Source organism: Catharus ustulatus, chromosome 3 (genome assembly GCF_009819885.2).
Source record: "Catharus ustulatus isolate bCatUst1 chromosome 3, bCatUst1.pri.v2, whole genome shotgun sequence".
Lineage (NCBI taxonomy): Eukaryota > Metazoa > Chordata > Aves > Passeriformes > Turdidae > Catharus > Catharus ustulatus.
In genome coordinates, this window is record NC_046223.1 from 112,247,229 (window position 1) to 112,273,541 (window position 26,313).

The following is a 26,313-nucleotide window of genomic DNA, read 5'->3' on the forward strand; positions in this document are numbered from 1 at the left end:
ATCATTAAAAGAAATCAGATAGGAGTTGGGTAAGGGTTTGAGCTTTAAGTTTGATGAGAATAAATTTTTTATTCTGTCAACTTACTTTTAATCTTCCTTCCTATATAATCCCCTAGAACCTGCTTGCATCTTTTATTTACCTTTAACAAATAGTAACTCTCACCCAGGTTGTATTGCCACTGAATTAGGCTGCCAGAGATACTTGCAAACAAGTTAGATCCCACACTATTAATAAGCTGGCCCAGTTTTTTTGCTTCTCCGCTAGTACCTTGCGAGATGCAGTTTATTCTCAGTCCCTAGGAAAAGTCTAGGTCATGAAACACTGTTCTTCCAAGGGCACTTGCTATTCACTTCTTCATTCACTTGCCAGTCATTTAAGCCAGCATCTTCAAACTCGTCATCTTCTTTCTTAAATCTCAGCAGGGAGCCAGATTTGTGCCTCTGACTGTGATCTCCGGCACTGTAGCGTTACAGGCTGCCGCTGATCCTGCCTTTAGAAATGGTCCTGGCCGAGCATTTAGATTGTGTTCCATCTGTGAATGGCATTAAGGGTATATAGGAAACGTGGCTCTTTTGTTTGCTTTATTTTATTCTGGCCATGTTGTCCGTGAACAAAAGCGTTTGCTCTTAATCCCATTGCTCGTCTTGGTTTGTAATGATCATTTCTGTGATGGTGAATTAGCAGGAGCTGCTGGTGCGTGCCCGAGCGCACAGCCATTAATTTTCCTGATTTTCTTCTGATAGAGCAGGTGCAAACTGGCAGCATTTGACCCTAATAAGTTACACTAGTCTTGCCAGATTTTGTTTGCCTGGAACAAGGAACATTATTTGTATCAACATCCTGATAAAAACTGAGCAAATGCATTTGTTGGTCAGGTAAATTTTCCTGATGAATTTGCAAGCCTGTGTTTAAACAATGTAATTTATTTAATCTTGTGATTTTACTAGTTCTTTATTGTAATCATACAATAGAACCATTACAGTACATGTTTTCTTCTCTCATGAGACAGATGGATAGTGACTGAGGCTCAAAGATAATGTTTATCTACAAGATAGAATAACGAAGGTAGAGATTTGCAAGTTAATACATTTTGAGCTGATAAAACAATTCCAAAGGAGAAGCGATGCTGGGGTGTAATTTATTTTTTTTTTAAATCCTGTTTAATAAAATGCTCAGTGCCTTATGACATACGTATTGCAATGATGTTGCTCTATAAATGTCCCTTCCTGTCATCATTTACATGATTGATTACCTTGCAGCTGCATAAACTTGTATTACTCGGTAAATAACCTATTACCTCAGTATGCACATGTTTCTTGGTGCATGTCATGGAAATATGTGTTGTATGTTTGGGCATCTATGCTTTTATACCTCATGAACCTGTAACTGATAAATCAAGATATTCAGTACAAAATATGACTTTCCATGTAGAGTGCTGAGTCTGATATGTACATAGCTAAGGGTTGGCTGTAATTTAACAAAGTTTCTTTTCTGCTTCTCCCAAGATACATATTGGTTTTGAACCATTAATGACTCTGAAGACAATAAAAAAATCAAATAGTGGGCAGTTAAAATGCAGCATCATTGCACTCTCTTCTTTGCCTGAAGTTTCAGTGCTTTAAGGATTAAAGTAAAAAGTTAAAGTTCCGTAATAAACAAGATGTTCAGTCTAAATTGTGTTGACTTGAACAGCAGTTTCTAATGAGCACACAACTAACAGACTCTTAAGCCTCATGAGAAGCTGTCTACCCCAGTCTGGAGTCCTTTCTTTGGTAATCAAAATAATTTGACAGAGGTAAAAAGAAGTAGCTTTTCTTCGCTTAAGTGCTTCATCTTACATGAAAATCTTGGATTTCCTGTTTTCTGGAGTTCTAAATACTGTCCAGGGAACAAAGCAATTTAATTTGATTTTTTTTAATTGTCATGTCTATCTTGGTAGAAAATATGTAGCTCACTTATAATGGGAACACAATTACTTTAGGGTAAACATTTATATTCCTAATTATGAAAACAAGCCAGCAAGATCAGCATGTTGAGCTGATAGGTCAAATCCTGGGAGGACGTTGCAGTGGAGAGGCCAAAAGGCAGCTTGGTGATGGGACAGGCCATTGCTTTGGTCCATGCAGGGAGGGACCAGCCCCAAAATATGGGCTTCAGTTTTCTCAGACCTGGGTGGAGCTGGAGCTCCTCCCTGCTGCCAGCAAGCCTTCAGCCTCCTGTCAGCTCAAACATGTTCTTTTAGCAGATGAGATTCAGATCCCTGAGTTGTATGAGACCCTGAGCCATAGACAGTCACAGGCAACAATTCTTTTTCTTACACTGCCAGAACAAGTGTGTTTTCCTATTTCTCAAAGAGAGATTCTTAGTGAAATATGAACAAAGTTGAGGTTATATTATGGAGCCAGCTCTTTTTTGCTGTCACCTGCAGGTAGTGGTGGTAGGTTCACAGATGGACCTTGGAGAGGCAAAAGGAAGAAGTTACACATCAAGTCCCACTTGTATGGGGAAAGATCACAAGCAACAATTCTAAATGTGTCTTTATTTTAAAAGATAATAATTTATTACAGTGCCCTTTTGGAGCACAAAGCTTAAATATACGTCATACCTCTGAGTCTACGGCATGGTGAGTCATATGGCATCAAATGTAAATAGGTGTCACAAACTCTGTCAGTCCTCCTGTTCTCAGCCAGGCAGCCTGGGCGGAAGCTGAACCAACTGTTCCTAGGCACTAATGTACATTTACATAAAATGTTTCACATTTTTCATGTTTATTCCGTGCAGATGGCTCCATTTTGAACATCCAGAATTTGTTTTGACTTTGTGACTGTAGCTTGTAAACAGAGCGTTGGCTGGCATCTGCACCGGGTATAGGTAGCTTTTCGTATTTGATCTAAAATTGAGTGAAGCTGTAGCCAAACCATTAGTCAGTCAAAATAATGTTGCAAGCCAGTTAAAGGCAGCATATCCAAACCATGAGGGAAGGCTGAATGAGAGGCAGTAGCGTTGTCCATAAATTGACAAATTGATGCGCTCCCGGTGTTTCACTTACACGGCTGCTTTAGCCAGACTCTAAATGTGGCTTTGCAAATCAAGGCATCTCACTATTAAATGTTTTGAACAGAATCACACAGGCGTTCTGTTATGGGAACGTGTTGATACAAATAATGCAGGAAAAATTCATAGATACCCAGCTATTTATAACTCAAGATGCAGAAAACTTCAGCTGCATCACTATTAAACATGAAAGCACTATGGCCAATTCTTGTCTGTGTGTATTACATGTTTGAAAATTATTTTGAAAGACAAATAAATACCAAAAAAATGTAAATTTATCTATTTTTTATTTTTTCAGTTCCACTACTAGATCCTGCAGATGAGATATTAGGGTTATTTTTCTTGCTATCAAGTATTCAAACATTTTTGCGCTTTCCTATATATTAGTTAACAGAAAGGGACATTGATTCTGATTTGTTATTTGAGAGTGTAATCGAGCCATCTTTTGCTTTAAAGGGCTCCCTGTGCCTTTGTCTTCTCTAGTTGGAGCAATTAAGTTGAAGGATAAGTAGCCAGACTGTGTTCAAAGGCGTTTGCTTGATTTTGCTGGACTTAATTATTCCAGACAATGCAGAATATTTTTCAGTAACTCCCCCCTTACCCATTCAGAATATATCTGTGCTTCCTGCTTATCTGCAGGTTCAGTTCTGCTTGCACATTGCTCAGGTCTATCACCTTGCTGGAGAAATACATGTTTTGTAAATCTGAAAGAATTCCCCAACAGCTACCATAAAATTAAGCTGTTAAAGAGCTCTTGGAGCTTGTTTAAATGTAGACCTAAACAAATCTCTTTGCTGTTTAGCTCAAGATAAATCTTTTTAAAAGTCCTGTTCTAAATCACTTCCCAATTTTAATGAGTTTATATATCAGCCTTTGCCAGATTTTTACTGTAGCTTTTCTCCTAGATTATAGCCATGATAAAGTAAAGACTAAAATTGTTTATTATATATTATTCTTCAGAAGCAAAACTTTTTCCCCCAGAGGCTGTTGGGAGAGCTATTGATTTTCTGCCACAATGTGAAATGTGTGACCTTTATAATATGAGCAATGATTACAAGGCCAATAAAATGACATCATTCTGTTTAAACTTTAGAGTTCGCCGGGCAAATAGCAGAATGTGCCACGTTTAATGATGTCCATGGACGATAAGGGTGTGTTGACTGGCTTCAAGTGAGACTGAAACATGAAGGAGGCAGGCTCTCAATCCCCAAAACACCTCATGTTTATGCCAGGAGTTGGGGAAGAGGAGTGTATGTACCAGGTAGAACTATGACTTTTCCCAGCTCTTAAGGCAGGAATTTGGGGCTTTTCTGGTAACTGATAAAACCCCTCCTGCTGTGACACAGGATGAGCTATTTGGGGATCAGCTCTATATATTGCTACAGATTTTCCCAAATCGACTGCATTTGCATTTACAGGACTAAATTCTATTCTTGTAATACAGCTTTAGCCACTTCATTGCAGTTCCCCTAGAGGAGCCAAGAGAAGACTGTCCCAATTAGATGAATTATAACTGCGTAGGGCATATGATATTCTAATATGTGTGAAAACAAGGAACACAGAAATCTTTAGTCAGTCTTTGAGGGGGATGCTGCAACCTGATTCACTGAAATAATTTCTTGAAGAATTTCCCTTTTCAGTTACATCAGTCTTTTTCCCAACATGTTCTTCTCATCCTTCAGACATTTGTTTGCTCCAGTAGAACCTGCTTCAGCCGATTCCCTGACCATTCTCCAGCCTATACCAAGCCAGATCCCTGACATGGAAGCCAGGGGTAACTGTGATTTCCCTGTGCAGGCTGAATCCTGCCTGTACTCAGTATTTGATCCAGCCAAACATGGAGCCAAAAGGCTCACTGCTTAGAAAGCACAAGGAAAACAGCACAACACATTCAAGGCATTGCAGAGACAGGAATAGGGATAATTTTCTTTCCCATTTCTGGCTCATTGTGTAATATCAATAATCTCTGTAGCTTTGTATTATACTTGCTATAAGTGGCTCTAGTGATTGATTAAACACCTTAGCTTTTCTTTGGCATTTAATCAATTGCAGCAGCAGTTTATTGCTCGGTGTATTACAAAGTAAAAGAGATTATTACTTAATTATTGTGAAAAATAGCAGCTTGCAGTTGTTGCTAGCATGGGTATGTGTCTGCACTGACATTGGTGTCACATCATCCTTTCCTTTGTGCCTCCTGGTCTCCACACTGGGTGTGATTTTGCAATTCCCAGCAGATCACTCGCAGTCCTTCCCGCAGCCATCGCCAGCACAGTGCAATTAGTGGCATTAAATAAATAATTGCTTATGGTAGGGCTTCCCACAGTGCAAAGAGCCCAGCTCTGTCACTTGCTGGGTACCTCAAAACCTCCCTGAAATTTTAGGTGGTGTGTTTATTAACCAGCTCACATGAAAACGAGTTCACTGTCAGGTACAAACCACTTCTGGGAGCAGTTCAGCAAGAATTACATTGGTACCAAGAGGTGTTTTGACAGCCCAGAGTTCAGCACCAGAGGTATGTTCAACTGCACATAAATCAGATATGGGGCATATTATTGGGGTGTGAGTGTGAGAAAGGAAAAAAACCCAACATTTTGTGACATCCTCTTGAGGATCTAGGCAATGGCAACTCTTCTGTTTTGCCACCAGACGATTTCTGCCTCAGATGCAGAATTGAATCCGTATGCAAGAGTTCAGAAGGAATACTGTGGTGTCACAAAGCATAAAAATTTAGGGTGGCATTGACCTCAGTGGTTGTAGAGGTACAACAGGTGTCATGATCAGTATGTATTCTTAGCATCTGCTTGTGGAATAGGGTCTAACCCACCTGTGTTGCCATTTAAAGGGACAGTTCAGTACTTAGAATTTTAAAAATTGGGTTTAATTCCTTGGTTTGCTCCTGACTCTGTGATCATAGGCAAGTGATTTTGTCTCCTTGTGCCTCTGTTTCCTCCTGTCAATGGGAGTTACTGTTGCTCACTGCCTTAGAGAACACTGTGAAATTAGGGACTGCTAGCTGCTCCTCTGTTGAAAATGAAGCCTTGTAAAGCTTTGATCCTGCAGAGATCATACTGAATTTATTTCATATGAATTAAAGCTGTGCCCTTGACTTGACCAGGCCTGGTCAATGAAGGACTAGTGACAAAGAATCCACTGCAAATTTTAAGCATTTCTCCAAATGATTTAGGTGTGTTGTTGGGATGGATGGTTGGGCTGTCATGCGGGAAAAGAACTGAACCTCGTATGTTGTTTGTTTTTCCTCCGTGATGGTAGTGGAGGTCTGACCATCGCCTTTCTAGGCAGCTGTGTGCACCCAAGAGGTTGGTAGTGCTTGTGATAGCTTTTGCTCACGCTTCAAGCTGGCGTTGCCTGTGAATAGTGATGCTGTGGCCAGTCCGTATCTGTCGCGCTGCATCGTGTGCCGGTTTTGTGTCACTCGTGCGATGGCTTTTGCAAGTACTCGAGCAGAACTGGAGCGAGCAGACGTTGACTGTCCAGTGACAAACAAAAAGCTCATGTTTCTTTGAGAAGGTGCTGGATGGTCCTAACCATTAAAAGAGTTTATTTTCTTACTCCAACAGATTTCCCCTCCCCTCCTTGATGTTACCAAATTTATCATCACTTTTGTCTTTCAGGTGTAACCTGTCTTTAGTGTTGCAGACACATCAGCCATGCATTAAGAACTGGGCCCTTACTTTAATTCAGTATGACTTTCTTTTTGTCCAATAATTTCACAAGCACTAATGCACACTTCAAATGCAGGAGATACTTTGATCCCCAAATTGTTCAGCACTTCATGCAGGAAAAACCATAGGCCACAGTCATGAAACTCCTAGAGGATGGCTGCTGGCTTCCTGTGGCAGAGCTGGTTGTTGTTTTCCCCCCTCTCCCTTCTTTGCTCTAACCATTTTGTCTGTCTAGCTTGTCTTGTATTCAGTTTTCAAAGCAATTGCCATGAGGGGCTTCCTTTTTTTAGTGCCTAAAAGGGAACAATAGATTTTTTAGAATAAACATCTATTTTATATGGCCGTCTCTATACCATAGATATCATATTGATCATATTTATCATTTAATATAGCATACTGAGAAGTTCAAGTTAAACAGAAATTACTAATTTTTGTTACTATTTTTTATGAAAAGGTCTTTAAATATATCCTTAAGTGCACATAACATCTAAAATTATTCTAGTGCTGGATTCTTGAAAAAGTAGATGACCTTTTCTCTTGAAATTGGAGAGTGTTTTTTCCTCAGCAGTTATATTATACACAGAAGATGAGATGTTAACCAAGATGTTAAAATGTATTGTTTCCCTTTGAAAGCTAATCCTGTTCCTCATTTTCATTAATGTTGGATCATTCATTTTCCTTTTTCTTTTTTTTCCTTTGTTTTCCTTTCCTTTTCTTTTGCAACTGTTTTTGCATGAAAATGCAAAGTAGTAATAAACAGATTTTTTGTAAGACTTGCTTTAAGACTCTTCTCTTTCAGATCCAGTTAAAGTTTTTAAGTTCAGTTATTTTAAAATTCATATTCTTCAGTTCTGTAAACAAAAATAATGGAGAAATATAATGAGGTGCAAAGCGATTTTCTAGCCCTCACTAATCAATAAATGCCAGTAAAATGGGGATGGTGAAATGTCCATAATTTAATTGTCTGCTGTTACCAGGTCACCACGAGACAGCAGCAGAAGCGGGGAGAAGCTGGAACTGGCCATGTCCAACCTCACTGCGGATGTTCTGGAGTTACTCCTGGAGTTTGTTTATACAGGTTCTTTGATCATAGATTCAGCCAATGCAAAAACACTACTGGAAGCTGCCAGCAAGTTCCAGTTTCATACTTTCTGTAAAGTCTGCGTTTCATTTCTAGGTAAGAATCATTGCATCTAGTCAGGTTTTAAGATCTTGTGTTAAGGTTTATAAACCTGTCTTTGAACAACTCTTGAAAGATAACGAAGAAACCCAAGATGAAATAGAGTAAAATAAAGTAAAGCATCATTAATTTGGTTTGTGATTTGAATTTCCAATGCTGGCATGATGGCCAGTGGAAAATGGTCTCGAAAAGTGTAGCTTGTTGCTTGAGTGGCAGCAGCTTTCGCATCTTGTATAACCTATTTTGTTGAATCTGGTTCCATACTTGGAATCTTGATAACATTTTGTTTCCCAGAGGATGATCTCTGCATAGATACCAGAGTGCAGCACACAGATTGCTTATAACTGTGACAGCATATTTTGGGTTCTGCACTGGACCAGCTTGGTCAAACACCAAAAGAGTTTGGAAGCGGGCTCCAATGAAGGAAGAACTGCAAATCTGCATAAAAATTAAGGACTGCATTGCAATATCTGCATTTTTCTTGCATTTGTGAGAAAGTCCTTTACATGTCCAGTGTTCCAGATTGAATGTTCCTGGGGTTTGTTGCTGCATACAGAGCTATGGCCTGATGTCATCACAAAGGTGGGTAGAAGGGAAGGTTGCTGTGCCCACCCCTGGCAGCTGGTGTGCCCTGTGTGCACAGGGAGCATTTGTCTCAGTGAGGGTCTACAGAGCAACATCTTGGCCAGTGCCTCAGTCCATCCTCCCATGGCCATGAGAAACCCATTCTTCTTGCCAAAACACCATGCCATCCTGCTCCTTTCACTGTCTCTCTGCTTTCCAGCAGAGACTATTTCAAAGCAGTCCAAGATTTCCACCTCAGCTAAGCTTTTCTGGCCTGAACAGGAACCAGACAGACCTGGCATGGCAGAAGAGGAGCCATAGCTACAGCTCAACTGAAACACAGTGGTTCAAATTCCTGCCTGTACCACAAGCCACTCCTTCACTGTCACAGCTGTAATACCAGTTTAGAAGACAGTAATAATTTAAAAATTAATACTAATTTATTAATACCAAAATCTTCATGTTATATGATGTACTTCCCAGGTATAGGTACCAGATAACCTTTTTTTGGTATCTGATTTCTGCTTGGGCTTCCTCAACTCCCATCTCAGTGAAGGAGGCATCATTCTGTCTGAAGCCCAAATAAATTGTAGATTTTCCCTGGGCAGTTCTCGTTTAAAATTGACATCTACTATTGCATAACATGGAAGATGAGACTTTAGAAAATGTTGCACTCAAAAAACAAGAACAACAAAAAAAACCCTCAAATGAGTCCAGTTTACTGCTGTGTTAATTTTCACTGCTACAAGCCAACCTGCTGGCCAGATGAGTGGTGTGACTAGGCTGGTACAATGCAGGCATCAGTAAAGAACCTCTGGCATTGTATTCTTCTTTCCAACTTTTTATTTCAAAGTCTGTTCTCAAGTGAGGGGGGTGCTGTTGATGTGAAATTTATGCTTTGCAATCCCACCTTGTAGACTGTGCAATTTGAATGAGGCTCTGGTTCTGGCATGGCTTGCTTCCAGCTTCCCTTCACCAGCTTTTTATAGTGATTAGATCTTACAGCCTTTCCAGAAATGCAGGATATGTTAGAGTTGTGATATCACTGAAGATTCAACCGCAGAACCAAAATACATTTATTTCACTGAATCACTGTGAGAGTTCTCTTTTCTGATAGTTAATATTTTAATTCAGTGAACCATGTTATGGTGTGAAATAGTAGAGTTGGTTATAAGTTCAGTGATATATGGAGAGTCACTGGAACTTTGTATTCTCATTTGGAGAATTCACTGGGTGTAATTGCTTATTTTTATTTATAGCTGTGACTCGATTGCACTACAGAGACAGCAGAGCATTTGCCATCTGAAAAGTTTAGGGAAAAGCATTTTGTCTTCTCTGTGGCTGGTTTTTTTTTTCACCTCAGCCACCTCTGCTCTATACAAAGCAAAACTATGGTAAAAATCAGGGAGTTTTTTCCTGCAGTGTTTCTGGAGGGTTGACCAGTATAAACAGTGAATCATTCCCACCAGTGACCATGACTAAATAGGGAGAGAAGGGAAGTTCAAAGATGTAAAAGCCCAAAATTATTGTCTGTTCAGCATAACACAGCACAATCTCAGAGGAAGTTCAGGTCATCCTGTTTCAGACATGAAGATCCAGAAGGATCCTGGCTTGGTGATGTCCAAGCAGCTTTTGTGTCTGTATCCTGGGCCTCTCAACAGCCTTGGGCAGAGGCACCCCACATTTTATTGCACTTTTTGGTGAAAAGATGTGGCAAAATGTTTCAGGAAAATAGTTTCATTTCAATGGGAGATTTCTTAACTGGCTTCCCTGGGATAATTATAGCCATGTTCTCTCTCTTCCCCACATGCTGTCTCCTCAGCTTTTGTCTAGACCAGGAGAAATGAGAACAGTTTTGTGCTGACTGATGCAACAATGGTGACAGGTTCATGCAGGCACCGTATGATAACTGGGCAAATGTTTGAAAATTGTTCAGGATATCATAGGTATTTCCTACACCCATAAGGATGAAGACTTGAGCCTTTTTTTTTTTCTTTCTTTTCTTTTTTTTTTTTTTGTTTTGTTTTGTTTGTTTGTTTTACACTATCATCACAGTAATGAATTGGGTTTCATTGGGTGATTCACCATTATCACAGTCTCAGTCTGTGATGCATGGACACCCGTCACAGGAGGGAACACATTCTGAGCTTGTACTTCAACCTGCTGCTGATAAATTAAAAGTATTCATCCTTAAGCCTGAAGAAGTTGGTGGAACCTGGTAGTTTCATGGACCAGAATAGGAAAGAGCAGGAGCTCTGAATTTTCTTAGTCTCCTGGGCAGACAACACAAAATCAGTGTTTGGAAAGAGTTAGAAGGAGCAATGAGAAAACTGAATGATGGACCAGTGATGAGACCTGCATTCCTCAGGCACCTGAGGAAAGAAGAGGCCTTTATGATCCTTATGAATTTAAGAGAAAGTATTATGGGCAATTTTTTGTTCATCCAAGGTGGAAAATTTTGATCTAGCCAGAGAACTGTACTGCCCAGCCTTGGAGAAACTATAATACATGCACTTCATATGAACTGTGTATAAACTTCAACTATATCTGGAGATAGGAGAAAGAAAGAAGACTCTCACAGGGAAGGGAAATCTTTTGGACAATTCATTAGACAGTGAATGCATCAAAAAGTCTTCCACTTATCTCCCATCTTCACATTCTTTTTGACACTAGTAGGAATACCTGAGTAAGTTTCCCATCAGAAGGTACACAGAGTATCACAAGGAATACATATTTGGTGCTATTTTTAGTGATATCCAAATCATCATCTAGAAAGCATCTCTAAGTGAAAACACAGTGCTTAATGCACACAAGAGGGGGGTTAGAACCATCACTGAGCTTCCATCGTGCTGTTACCACTATCTCACGGAGTAATCCTTCCTGAATACTGTTTCTCTCTGGTGTTATCTCAAGTCTCCCCACTCCCAGAAGTGCAGCTGGAGCAGTGTGCCTGGCTGATTGTCTCCTGATGATGCTGCACAGGACCCTGCTCCAAAGTCACATCTAACACAGTGGAAAACACCAGCTGCTGATCTGCACTGTTGTGACACACGTAGCAACAAATATGCTATCCAACACTGTCTCAAACCAGTGAGAACCTACTTGATTACATCTGATATCCCTAAAATCCATTCATGAGTCTGTTATAAACTGTCCCTGAGGACTGGGAATAATTTAGCAGTCAGCTCTTGTGTTCTGAATGGAGACAAGGTGAAACTTCACAAAAATGTGTTGTTACAAGCCCAGTGTCACTGTGGCAAAACAACAATTATTGTAAAATGCCAGTGTCCAAAGGAATACAACTCAGGAGTAGACAGAGCAGAACTGGTCCTTAGCTGTCTTTGTCATGCCAGCTTTGTCAAGTACCCCTGGATTGCAGTCATTTGGGATGAGCTATATTATATAGTAGAAATCTATGTCTAAGTGGTCATGTCGGCTCCCTTTATAGTCAGTGAAGAGTTACAGGCATTGGAAAGGCAGGGTTCTGCTCATCATCCCAAATATTACCAGATTAATCCAGAATATTACCAGATTGCTACTTGGAATTGCTTGTTTATGGGTGTGCAAGGATATTAATGTGAATGCAGAGTTGCACCACAGACAGCTGAAGTGGAAAGACAACCCGTCTTGCTGCCAAATTTTGAGCCAGAGCTGAAAAATGGGGGGATGAGGTGATGTCTTCACATTCATAGGATAGAGATTTTCCATATCTCCTACAGCTGCTGTCCCAAGGTCTGTCTTGCTCACCAGCAGTGAATCTCTCTAGTTCATATGCCAGTCCTCATCCTAAACAGATGGTGATGTTGTGCTCATCAATTGGAGTGAAGTGCAGAGGAGTGTTGTCACCAGCCTCCTGCACATCCCCTAATCCCACATCTCCCTGGGACCCCTCTCCACAGGGCCTCACAATAGTTCCTGAACCAGACAGGGACATCATTGGCACCTGCCACTGAGGGGTTTCTCAGGAAAGAGGAGGGAGTAAAGCTCCAAGGGCCAGCATGGACCTGCTTGGATCAGTGTACCAGGCTGCATCAGTCACCTAGTGTTGCTAGAGTAGAGAAACCTGCCCGGATCAGAAGAATTCAGTTGTGAGCAGTGTTTTTTCTGTCCCACACCACAGGCTCAGCTAGAAATGGTATGGGGATCTCTCCTGATAGAGGCAAACCCAGTCCTCTGAAGAGAAAGACTCTTGAAAGTCTTTACCATCATGTGCTGCTTAATGAGTCAAAATAGATTATTCCCTTAATTATTAACCCTGTGAGAGTAAGATGGAACAGTGGCAGATTGGCCTTTGACTTGAGAGTTTGCCAAGAAATTATAAGAGTTTTGGGCTCTGTTAGATGATTACTTTACCCCAAGCCATATGTACACCATGAAGCTGTGCCAGCAGACAGAAGCAAGGAACCTGGAAGATGTTTTTTGGTCTTTCGGGTTTTTTGTTTGTTTGGGATCTTGGTTTGGTTTTGAGAGATTTTTGTTGGTTTTTATTATTTTTTTCTCCTTTTTTTTTTTTTTTTAAGAAAAAAAAATGGTAGCTTTGGGCTTCATAGCTATCAGTTTACAACCTGTCTCTGGGCAGTCTTTGAGTGACAAAATCTACTGACAGCAAACAGTGCTGCTACTGCAGTCAGCTTGAGGAAATGGGCTCCTTGGAGTCAGTACAATCAACTGATGCAAAATGAGATAACCTAGTTTTGAGACTGCTGGATCTGTAAAAGAAAATAAGAGGAGTTGGGAGGGGAATAAAGTAAAACAAACCCACAAAACTCCTAATCTCATGTCAGGTTTAAAAAAATAGAAAAAAGGAGGTTCATAATCCCATTTTATTAAAAGCCGCCTATAGATAGCGTTCAGGTTTTCAATCTGATGAAGGCAGAAGCTGGGTGTAGGGAAGAATCCCTGAGCATTTCCAGCAGAAGCAATCTGATGAGAGTTTTGTTTGAAGAGATATGGGGCTATTGCACATTCCTGTCCAGTGCTCTGTCATAGTGCACTAGGATATGACACTGCCAAATGTGATAGACTTCTCTGACAGCACAGGAGCCTGCCACTGGTACCGATGCCTTTGTGATCTGTTGCAGTCTTGCTCTTACTACTTTTTTCTTTTTCAGTCCTGTATCTTAAAAGAATATATTCTTCTTATTAGTAGTGGCTTGGTTAACAAAAGCTGCGAAGAATCTGAGAGTTCCTCTTATAAATGTCTAAAATTGGTGGGTTTTTTCTTCAAAATAGCTGGAAAGGGGAAAAAAAAGTACAGTCAAATGTATGGTGTAGCACACTTCTAACACAAAGCTACACACTGTGCTGCTGCTTCTGTTTGCTGGGAAGGAGATAATGCTGTCTCCTCTGTGCATGATTTTCTTTGAAACCCACTACACAACGTTTAACAGAAGGCGTTAGTATAATCTGTGTTTTGCATAAGGGATGTCATCACATTCAGCAGCAACAAAGTTCCTTTGAAAATAAAAAAAAAATGGGGGGAGGATTTTTTTTTTTTATTTGAAGTAGCTTAGTAGCTGAACAGGGCAAAAATTATCATAAAGTGACTGCAGCATTCTCAGAAATGTCCTTAGTGCTGTTTGCATTTATTCTTAAGTGTCTGCATTGGCGTTTACATCTTTGCTGTTCCTTAAAGCAACATTGTAGGCGGTAGGAACAGCAGCAGTCTCTTGGCTGGGTTCCCATCCCTTGGGAAGCACCAGATACTGTTATGTCAGTAGGTTTCCCCAGTGCTTTGTGGAGGCTTACACAAAAAGCAAACTCAGAAAGTGTATTTCTCTCCCCATCTCCATCTCACTTGTTAGGCAGATTTTTGTACTTTAAACTCCAATTCCACATTAACCCAGAGTGCTGCTTCTAGTTAACTCCCTGAAATTAATTAGGGTTGGAGGTTTGTCTATGACACTTATTTTTCTCATGATCTTGGAACAAATGTGAATTTTGCTTTTAATAATTCTCAATTGCCTTTTTTGTTTGTTTTTTTTGCCTTTTTTAGAAAAACAGCTGACTGCTAGCAACTGCTTAGGAATATTAGCCATGGCTGAAGCCATGCAGTGCACTGAACTATACAACATGGCCAAAGCTTATGCCCTGCAAATTTTCCCAGAGGTGGCAAACCAAGAAGAGATCCTTAATATCTCAAAAGACGACTTCATTTCCTACATGTCCAATGACAGCCTGAACACCAAAGCAGAGGAGCTGGTGTATGAAACAGTGATAAAGTGGATTAAGAAGGACGCTGCAATCAGAGCTCAGGTAAAAATAATCTCAGGAGCCTCACTCTGCTCCATTCCCCTGAATGCCTCTTTTAGAATAGAAACCATCTCCATGCAATTTTAAGCATACAGATGTGTGGGAGATGGGCTGGGCAGTTCAGATTAAAAAAAAAAAAGACAAAGGGAATGCAGGCTATACACAAAATGTATGTAATTTCAAAATCTGATCCCTACACCTGATCATTTAGAATGAAAATCTCATTTGTGTCATGCATGGTACAAAGATGGGACCTCCAGTTGTTGACTGTAGGCACAGTTAGAGATAAATTGAGAAGAATTACAGTTTTGTGAGATGCTGCTTTAAGAGGATGCATTTTAGTAACAGCAGGAAATAAAAAATCTGTCAGAAAATCTGTATTTCTTTTGATGCCACATACTGAATGAGTATAACTCCAGTTCATAAAATAAAGATTCTGTATCTTTATTAGCTGCTTAGATAATCCCTTGGGGTTTATATATTTATAGTTTGCCTTTCCTCAGCCATATGAGTTATGCAGTCTGCTCTTGTCTAAAGAAACTGAGTCTGTAACTTTGCCTGATGCTGTCTCCAGATAATGCTAGAAGCAGTGACTGGAGGCTGGTGATTGTCCTTGGGACCACAAGTCATCCCTGATGATGCCTAAAAACCTGCTACTTGCCTTGAGTCCACTCTGTGGTCTGAACCCCACACCTCTCCATTTGGAGGCCAGTTCTGTGCTCAGACCCCATAAGGGGAAGATTGTTTTCCCCTTCTTTGGAGGCCAGAGTTGTTTCTGTTCACCCCCAATGACAGTTTTGGCTGTTTTAAGGTGGACACTTGCTCATGGACCAAGGGAGGTGCTTGGCCATGTTGCTGATGCTGTCACACATCATGGCAGCCTGTGCCTTCTTGACTGAAATGTGAATTCAAGCACCTAAACATGCAGTTGGATGTTAAATGTGTCATTGAATGGGATCCAGAGCAGCTGCACATCCACACCTCAGAGATCTCTGAAGTGGGAGAAATAGGAACTCTTGCTCTCCCCAGGCTGCTGGATAAGGGCATTAAGGACAGTGGGGTACTGCATGCCAGGCCAAGCCTGTGCTGCTTCAGCAACTGAGCTCCTGGACCCTGCCAGAGCCTGTCCTGTGTGCCCAGGAGCTGTGGCTCAGCAGGACAGTCCTGTGCTGGCGACCCACCCCATGCTCCGACCACCTCCTCCATGTGCCAGCAGTGCCATTTAGCATTGCCCAACGTTGTTACTGCCTGAAACATTCACACAGTATCATGGCTTTACTGAAATGCACACCTTTTTGTCTCTTGCTGGCCTTGAAAAACAGAGTTTTACAGAGTGTTTCCCTGAGTGCTTGAAGTTTGATGGCTGTGTGCCACTCTGAACTGAACACGGCCTCAGGGACTATTCCCAGGGGCTGGAGTTCAGGAACCCTGCAGCAGGAGCCTGTTTGCCTGGTGCCAACAGAAGGTGTCACTCAGCAGACAGTCTGGGTTATGTTCTCAAAACTGCAGTTTTAAATGTTTCCTTCTGCATCCTGCTGAGGCAATGCTGGGAATTTGTTTTTTTAAGTGGAAGCTTTTCTTGCTGCCACCACCGCCATCCCCTCCTCTCTTCCTTTCGTGTTGCAGTTGCTTTTCTGGGGTTTTTTTATTCCCAAGTTTCCTTCCACTCTGTACTGGTTCTGCAGTGCTTTTGTAGTTTATGATGGCAGTTTTATTTGCTTCTCCAAATTTCTCTGTGGTGCTTTGGTTTCATGCATTACAGGAGCTTTTAATTTTTAATTTGTATTTATCCAGAGATAAGGGTTTTGAATAAATTACTGTTAAAGATACCAAGATGAAACTATTTTCCTGCCCAATCCTACCACTAAGCTAGTTTATTACAATAGTAGCTCTCACTTTTCTTAGTACTCTGTGCACTGCTTGATCTATTATAAAGCTCTTAGTTAAATAGGTGCTTATTTTTTAAAAGCAGGAGTTCACACTTACCATGAAAAGTACCATCTTTACAGTAACGACTTCTGCCTTTTCAGAGCCTGGGAACAAATAGCTTCCATGGTGAATAGGAGGGAGGATAGACCTAAATAATCTTATTTCTAATGAAGATTATAATGAACAAAAATTTGTGCATGCTGTGCAGCATGGCCCGCCATGCCAAGAGCTGCCAAGCTCCTGTGAGATGCACAGGCTGCTCAGAGCTTTGGAGAACTGGGCAACTGCGGCAATGCTGAACACAGGAGGAGCCTTCCTGCAGGAGCTGTGCATGGATATTTTTATTTTATTCGCAGTTTGGAGATAGATTCTGTGAGCTGCCTTTGGACACTTTGGGGTGGAGGACACCAGGACTGTTGTGGTGTCTTGGGAGGGTTGATGGATGCCATGAATTGCAGCAGTCCCAGCTCTACTGCACTCCTCAGGTGACCCGGTCTGGTTTTATTTCTCTCTCCCAGAAGTAGTGCTGGCATTTAAATCCTTGAGGGCATGGATTTCCAGAGCCCCTTTCTTCACAGTCTCCCCATCTCCCTTTACCTTGACAGTTCAGGCTCTATTGTCACGTTTTTATTTTCAATAGCTCCAGTGGCAGGTAACTAAAATGCCTCTTTGGCAGCTTCTTCCAAGTCCTGCATTGGTGATTCTCCCGAAGGTGGAGGTCTGGCACAAACAGGGAAAGGGCTGTGCTCTTCATCTCACCTGCATGTCCATCTTCCCTGGCAGGCCTGGCAGGGGCTCTCTCAGCAGAGACATCCCTGCAGAGGAGCTTCTCTCTGAATCAGCACCCTCTGCCCCCGGGCAGCTGCAGCCCTCCAGAGCTCCTTGTGCTGTAATGGCTTTGTGTCACTCTGCAGTGCCTGGGGACAGTAAATCTCACCACTAGTGTTCCCCCACCGCAGCCTCACGCCGTGCTCTTACAACAACTTATCCATCACTGCCTCCCCTCCTGCCCGATCCCTGCTGAAAGCCTCTGGGAAAGAGATTTCCAGCAGAGCCTCCTGTTCTCCTGGAAGGGCGTTGTTTGCTGTCTACCTGCTCTTCTCTGCCATTCTAAAAGCTCTTCTTCAGATGTCTGACTGTTTCTGCTTTTGTTAATTCTTTCCCATCAGGCTGGAGGGCAGTGACAGGGAAGGAAGCAGGATTTTCTTGGAAGGCAAGTTGAAAAGCTGTGCTCTGGCTGATGTTTAATTGTGCACATTGTGCTCATATGAACAGTGCTCATAAAAGTGCTCTGTGGCATTACAAAAGACAGCGTCTGAGCCTTGTTACAAAGAGAGAACAGCAGTGCTTTAAGGGTTGCTGATCACCTGCATAAGACAAAGAGGTAGTTCAGGGAGTGACATGTTAAACCAGGATTTGGTAAATAATTGTATCCCCCTAGTGTGTTGGAGCAGTGCCCCAGCTCATATGGTAACATTTAAGTAGCTGGTTTGGTGCTGATGGTGGTGCAGTTTAGAAGTGGTCTGGCCAGAAAAAGCAGCCTGTGGGGTGAGGTCAGGACTAGCAGGTAATTTCCTGTGCCAATGGACACAGAGCACTGGTTGCAGGAGTCCTGATTGCTGTCACTGAGTGCAGAGCCTGCATCTGACTGACACATCAGGGAAAGCTGAATCTACTCTTTTTTTTCCTATTTATTTCTCTTCCTGACTGATGGACGAGATTGTAGGGTTTATCTTAACAGTTATCCCCTTGATAAGCTTATTACAACTCCAGTGAACTCATGCAAAAAATACATTGCATAATGCTATCTGAAACCAGCACGGTCTGAGCTGCCTGAACAAGGAAGGATTTCTGCCTGGCCCCACACAGTCTTCACCTGAGCACATCCCCCAGCTCTCTGCATGGCCTTGGGCAGGTTGTTTCACCTTTTTGCCCCCATTTCTTACCCTGTAAGCTGGAGGGAAGTGATGCCTCCCATGAGGGCTGTTGGGAGGATTCAGTGGATAATGATCCACACTGTCCATGACTACTGCCGACTGCCAAAGCTGCTCAGAGCTGCAGCCATGCCCAGCATCCACATGGGATGGGAAAGATGGGAAGTGGCTGGATGTGTAGCAGTTTGTTGCCTGTTCAAACCACAGACATCCCAAAGCTCACTGGAAATACTCCCACTTTCTCTTCCAAATCCAAAGTTGTATGTTTTCACTGAAATAAAAAAGCATACTACCAGGTTTATTAATTACAGACAAGAGTCCCCATTGCATTAAGCTTCCCCCTCACCCTGAGGAGGGACAAGACATGAGGAGAGGGCAAACATTTCAACAGGTTACCCAGAGAAGTGCTAGAAAAGAGGCAGATACTGCAGTGATGAATGAAGGACAAGAGGCTCAGCTGAGTGACAGCCACCTTTCATTGCACTCTGCAAGGATATCATCATGTGCCCTTTTCCCAAAATCACGGTGTCCAGCAGCAATACAAAATGTCTCCACCATAAAGGCATTAACAAGCTTTTTATGAACTTGAGTCCTCAGAGGCAGATTTATCTAAACAGCATCTTCATGGTGTCTGAGAACCAGAGATGCGTAGACAAATTTGAGGTAATTTAGAGAAGAGCAACACAAATGATTAAAAGACTGAAGGAACTGATGTGAGAAAAAAAGAAGATTAAAAGATGTGAATATGCATGACTTGGCCTAATGACAGCTAAAGAGGGATAAATGTCTACAAGTGTTTGAAGCCCCAAGGAGGGGGGTTGCCTGGAAGGCTGCATGTAAGGACCACTGGGTTGAATTTGAGACTTGGCAAATTAGTCTAACACTAAGCAAATTAGTCTAACACTAAGAAAACACAAGGCCCACCTGTAAGCCCTGTATCTGTCACTAAGGGTAAGGAAAAGTGATGGAGAGAGGAGAAGAGGATTTATGTCAAAAAAAGCTACAAATCCTCAGGAGCTATTTTGGCAGTGACATAGAGTGGCAGTTTGAAGGCAAGACGCTGCAGAGGAAAAAGAGTTGGTGACTGTGAGAGAGCACATGGAAGATCCCTCATTTCTCAGGCACATTTTAAAGAGTCTCCATGCAGAAGAGCAGTTTGCTTCAGGAAAATGGAGAATCTGACAGGTAACAATGACAATTCCAACTCTTCTCTGTGTTGACAAGGAGGTGATGATAGAAGCTGGTATCCAATACCAGCATGCACAAATTACTTAATTCATCATAGTAAGAAATTAATTGATCAATCAATATACTCAAGGGTATAAAGTTTCAGCAAAGACTGTTGGAATAAATGTGAAAAAGAATGCTTCCAAGGGAGCCTAAGTGAATTAGGCACTAACACTCTGTAACACTTCAATTAGACTTCTTTGAAAAGCTCACACTACCCTGGTACTTTGAAATCCATTTGTGGGAAGAGCAAACAAATGCAGAAAGATGCCATAATGAAAGTACAAGAAGCTTCAATTTCTCTGAAAGTGAAGAACGCAAGGGATGAGCAGTAACCCCTGTGATTTCCCAGGGATGGGCTGCTCAAAGAGCTCCAATTTGAATGAAGCTTTTGCAGACACTCAGCTCCCATATGGGCTTACAGAGGGAGAAGAAAAGGCAGCAGCACAAATGGAATCAGTGCAGGAACATGCCCTTAGCTATACATTGGAGGAAGAAACTGCATTAAATAAAAAAGAGAATGCAGGTGACATTAGCAGTTCCTGAAGTTCCCTCTCTACTAAACTTTTAAGTTTTTTTAAAGGGATACCCTTGACAGAAAATCTTCAGAATTATTTCTCTGAAGTTTTAATTGGTTTGAGGAACTCCCTTGTCTCTCAGTCTGATCAGTCCATTTGTGGCTCTTCCAACACATTTTCTTTTTTTTTCTTCACAAAATCTTTCTGTGCTGTTGCTGAAGCAACGGCCTTACAAAGACCTACATCCACAAGCAGCTCCTCACAAGTGCTCCCTTGCCTGGTGCTGCATGTGGCCCCAGCATTCAGCACCAACCTCCAGAAACAAAATCATTTTATATTATAGTCAAGCATTTTAGAGAGGTATGGCTCATGGATTCACATGCCAGTGTGTTGCAGGGATGGAGGCATCAGGAGTTTACTTGGTTCTATGAAGCACCTGAGAAACTGCAGCTGTCTTGTTTTTGGCAACATGCTCTTGAGATGCATTGTTTGCTGTGTTTGAATAGGTGACTCCCCACAAGCCAAAGAAACACCACTTAACCCTGGTACCCTTTGGGGGAACTTCGAGGGCCTATTTCATAAAGTTTAGTCAGCAAGGTAGAGAATGTATGGCAAGAGTGAGGTTGTTTTTAATCCTTAGTATCGGGCAGATTCCAAGTGTGATGGATCAATGATTTATCTTCCTGTGCATTTAAAAGCCTCTCATCATATTACTGCTGGAAACAGGGAGCGGAGAGCTGCTTTGCAAACAGCTCGGAGAGCAGGACAGCCGCTCGCTGGTGACATTACAGTGTTTAGTCAGCTGTGCTGCCATAAAGATGTCACGTTGAAACCTGATTGCAGGAAGACAGAGGGGCTGCTCTTTCCTTCTTGCTGGGCATGAGATTTATGCACGTGGCATCCTGCCACCGAGCCACCAGCTGAACCCAGTGCCTGCAAACCAGATTTTCTGCTGCATGTTTATCTCATGATATTAGGAGGCTGTTGGCTGACATGCTACCAAGCCTTTGGGTTTAATCTCAAGGCAGGATTGCAATTCCAAGAAGTCAATGTGGGTGATTAGTAAGTACTCCGAGCGCAGCAGAAAGCTTAGTTGGGCTTGGATACGACCTTGGGTGTAGGAATGTGCAGGAGTTTACTGGAAACACAGCATATTAGATATATCAGTACAAGTCCCTTCATTACCAAGTAGCAGGGAAGCACTGGAAAAATCTAGCCAAAAAAAGGTTTGTTTCTGAGAATGGCAAAGCAGTGCACCAACAGCTTTGGCTTCCCCAAACCAGCCAGTTCCCTATCGGACTTGCATTTGGAAACTCAGAGATGACAATATTTTGAATATCAGGTTGGGTTAGCTGTGGGGTAAGCCTGGTTTGGGCTGGAGATGGTGGTAGGGAGGGACCACTCATGTCACCTTTCCAGCATGCCAGCTTGAAAGGCCACTGTGCCACATCCCCAGCTGTCACATCAGCACGGATCACTGGGCAGTTTGTTACCTGGCCACAGCCAGGTGGTTTTTAATTAGCATGTCTCATTTGAAGGAGTCTAATGCAGTGGGGACTTGGTTCTGCTTCAGATCTTCCCCCAATGGCTTCCTCCATCCAAGGAGGTTCTTGCTTTCACACTGGGACAGTGCATGATGTGAGGCAAGTCTGAACCCAGGGCTCCTATAAGACAACATAAATCTCCTTCAATGCAAATCAAATATATTCCTACTTCATAATGTTTTGAAACTATTGCAATTATGCGTAAAGGGCTGAAACAGCAGTTTATTGGAGTAAAACCCTACTGTGATGGGGGTAATCTGCCTTCTGTATTTGTATTTCTAGCTGAAGCCTGTTTCTTCAGGCAGAAAGTACAAAGGGGCCTTTGTAGGGTGAACAGTAAACTAGAGAGACAGATGAATTATAAGGCATAAGGGAAACATTATTTTGACCTCTTTGGGCATTGCTGCAAAAATGTTAAAAATCTTGAGAGCTTTCCAGTGGAGCATTTAAGGAGCAGGAAATATGACTCTGTAACAGTAGACATGGTTCCTTTAAAACCTAACTGTATACTGTTGTGCCCCAAGTCTGTGCAGGAGTACAATGAGAGTCCTTTTGGAGAATACTTGTGAGGATTTTACTGGATTAGAGATTTGAGAATAAAAAGATTATTTTAAATGTGATAGTGAAGTGGGTTTTGTAACTGAGACTGTGAAGATGCCAGAACAAAGCCCACTTGCAAGCCAGCATTCATAATACTGATGTAATCAGTAGGAGAAGAAATGTCATAAAAAGTGTAGCAAAGTAAATGTTCTCACTCAAACTACCAGTCGGGAATAAAAGTATATTTAAAAAAAAGCATTAGAGGCTTTTGTAGTCTCATTTGCTAAAGCACTGGCCTGGCTAATGAGATGGAACTAACTTGTGTGTGAACAGGTTATTGAGCAAAGGCTTGAAAGGGTCAGCTTCAAGGTATAGCTGGTCATGTTGATCACATATTCCTTGGAGTCAACACTGGCCCAGTGGTAACACTTAGGCTTCCTCATAGCCTGATCACAACCTTCTGAGCACACCTAGGACAAACGGACACAAAAATTCCTGCCAGAGGGTGGAATTAATTGCCCTCCAATTTGGAATGACATATGGTTGTAGACATCTTAGTGTGCCATGGTCTGAGGCATGGTCTGAGGAACACAATCCATTTCCCAGGAGCTGATGGCTCACAGTTGTGGCCCAGAAGGGGACATATATTCACTGCTTCCCCTGGTGCTCAGTGCATCCTCTCAGCTCAAACTGCTCTGGGGACTGTTAAGTGCATTGACTAAATCTCTCTTAATTATAACATTAGTTTACACATGTCTGACAAGTAAATACTTGGCTTGTATTAACCCATTTATGTGTCTGAATCTAGAGCTTAATCTCTCCCTGAAAATGTTTAGTTAATTAGGGAAAGAAAAGATCTCTTGAGATTTTTCTCTCCCTGTTTCATATGAAACACACTTGTGATTGCAGACTGGTGGAAGATCCTGCTTTCTGTTCAGCCACTGAAATCAGTGAAAAAATCAGTGAAAAAATATGTGCTTTGAAGCAGGACAGATAGCATCTCTTAGAAGCCTTTGCTCTCCTGTGTCCCCAGTGAATGTCCACAAAGACTTTGCTTGTGTGGCAGCAGTGCCCTGGCTCCTGCAGAATTACTCTGGCCATTCACAGTATCTGGCAGCATTGCTCAGCAAGGACTTTCTGAATGAGATCTGCTGGTGCAAAACCTGAGCAGATCCCTTCACCCAACAGTTCACATCACCTGGGGAAAAAAAAAAAAAGTCATGATGGTGTTCAATAACTTTCCTATCATTTTAAACAATAAATATTTAGATTTTTGCATAATGGTGTCCATTCTCAAGGAGCCTGAGGTGTGGTCCTACCTGTTTATGAGTTGGTAACTTCTAATTTTAGACCCTGAAGGGGTATTAATATTCTCTCCTTCACCCTGACTATAGAGTAGTCATAAGTGGTTCCCAACAAAGACCTGAGAAATATTTCTACTTGTCCAGCCAGCACCTGCAGCCAAGCAGGGAGAAGAAAACATCCCCAGGGTTACAGGCACAAACCACAACTCCAGGAACCCGAGGTGGATGAATCTGGCAATGTGCCCTGTGCATGTATTCTGCTGCTTTAGTGATAACTGGTAACATCAGTAGGGGCAGTAGATGTTTCATAGCTGTATAAGGCACAATGGAAAGACAAGAGAGAATGGAGAGCAAATAACAGATGCTAAGGAGGTTGAAATGCTTTATGGTGCTTATTCCAGTCTTAAATGAAAAGGATAATAGTAACAGGATATTTAGTACAATCATAGCTAACAGAGCTGGGAAGTCTTCATAAGGGAGAATCCAAAAGAAAAAGGCTGCTGATTGCCTAAATCACTTGAATATTCTTAAATCAGTGAGGCTAAATGAAATTCACCCTTGACTATAGTGCTTAAAAGAGCTGGTGTGAAAAGAGGTTGCTTTATAAAAGCTTATTCTGTCTTGTGGAGACGCTGCCATGGTTCATACTCCTTAAATCCCTTGGTGAAAAACACTGCAATTCTATGTATCCTTAATGCTCTCAGCACCAAGCCCGAGTCGTGGCTGCGTGTGGTCGGGCACACACACACACACAGAGCTTTCTGTAGCTGCTTGAGCAAAGGGAAGAATAAGAGTGAAAAGTGACATCGGTTTTGATATGTGACATCAGCTTTCAAGCTGATGAAAGGAAGCAACATGTTCTAATTATTATTCCCCTTCAAAATAAGCCACGAGCTCAGACAAAAGAGGAGAGAAAGGAGGGGAGGAATCCAGGAGAGAAACAGAATCACATTTTCTCACTTATCTAATTAAAGCGAGGTGGGTGAGCGAGAGGGAGAGCTGGCTGTGCTCAGGGAGCAGTGCTGTCCCATTTATTCAGGGAAAGGTGGGAAATGGAGGCAGTAACTCCACTGGGCCCATGGGAATTGTCCCATTCCTGACAGAAGGGAGCTGTTCTCCCAGTGCTAATTGGCAGTCAGCTTTTGGACATGGTGTTTGTGTTGTGGCTGCTTCCAGTGCAGACCAGCCTCAGCACTGTCAGATCTGGCGTGTCCCACTGCTCCAGGGGAAGGTGCTGGCTCCTGTGTACACTCCATGTGTTCTACAACTTTATTTAAACTGCCCTTTAGCATCTTGTACTGCTCCCTGAGCAGCCTGTAGTGGGAATTAACCTCCCCTGTGGGATTGTCTCACTCATCCGCAGTGTACCCTCTCTCTGCATTATTCCCCTGTCCCGATGCCACGTTTCGTCTTGGCTCTCGTGTAAGGTTAAACGCCTCCAACCTTCTTAAAAAAAGCACTTCCTGAAGTCAGAGCTTTGCCACCCACTGCCATATGTCCACTGCTTCCTCTCTTACGAGGTAATGACATTAAGATATCTGCAGCCAAGTGCCTGACATTTGTGGCTCCAGGGAAGGAGCAGCCGTTGTACCTCCTAGAAAGCACTCAGAAATGGATTTCAGCAAGGGACGAGTGTGTTCTTTTATGTTTTGAGGTTGATGAGGTGATCTCAAGCCCTACTCGGCTCTGTGCCACACTAGAGGTAATAGCGAGCAGTCAGGAATGTACTGCTCATGGGGGTGGTTTTTCCCCAGAAGATAAACACTGTCACTTTTCCATCCCTTTTGCATCACTAAACATCTTTTTTATTCCCAAACAATTTCAGAGTGGCCAGGCTTCAAGTCTTTAGGCTCTTCTCTAGTGTTGAAGAGAGCTGATAAGCTGGGGACTGGGAGTCAGCCTGAGACCCTTCATCTTCTTGGGGCCACAGATCTGCAGGCACATGTGGGGCTCAGCTCATAGCATGTTGTTGCATTTTTGCTTTGGCAGAGCTTGCACCATGCTGATGTGGCTCTCCAGTAGGAGAGCACTGTGAATTTGGCGGAGACATCCTTTGTGTTCCTTCTAAATTAAGCTTGCTTCTTCAGTTTGGGTGGGGAAAGGGGAAGCCCTGGAAGCACTCGCAGGTGTCACTGCATCCCCCACCTGCTTGGCCAGCCCATTACCCAGTTCAGGCCATATCACTATGCCCCTGCTCCATTCCCATTCCTGCTCCTGCCCCTGGTCCTGCTCCTGTTCCTGCTGTGACTTGGCTCTCACACCCTGCAGGGACAGGCATGCTGCTGAAAAAGAAAGTAAGAGCCAAGTGGCTTCTGGAAGACTAGAGGCATCTGCAGGCCAGCAGATGCTGCTGGCCCCCAGAGTTTCCTGGGACCAGCATGGACCTCAGGAATATTTATTTGCATCCTGGCCTCAGTCCCAGTTGGGATCTTTGGATGCTGCCACTGTATGAATATTTATTGCAACAGATGATTATCTTTTCTTGCTGCTCACCCTTAGTTTACATCCTGTTTGTGTGCCTTGATTTAGAGTTCCATTTTTTCCCATTGCTCTGCTTTTCACTGCATTCTCATGCAGTGTTGT

At 42.4% G+C, this 26,313-nt stretch overlaps 1 protein-coding gene across 2 annotated transcripts in view; it reads left to right on the top strand.

Annotated features, from left to right (window-relative positions):
* Positions 1 to 26,313, top strand: part of KLHL29 (kelch like family member 29) — a 386,838-nt gene that overhangs the window by 323,152 nt on the left and 37,373 nt on the right. For both annotated transcript variants that reach the window (XM_033054932.1, XM_033054933.1), the window contains 2 exons: positions 7,716 to 7,915; positions 14,478 to 14,737. In XM_033054932.1, coding sequence (XP_032910823.1) covers positions 7,716 to 7,915; positions 14,478 to 14,737 — 460 coding nt within the window. The remainder of the gene's footprint in view (positions 1 to 7,715; positions 7,916 to 14,477; positions 14,738 to 26,313) is intronic.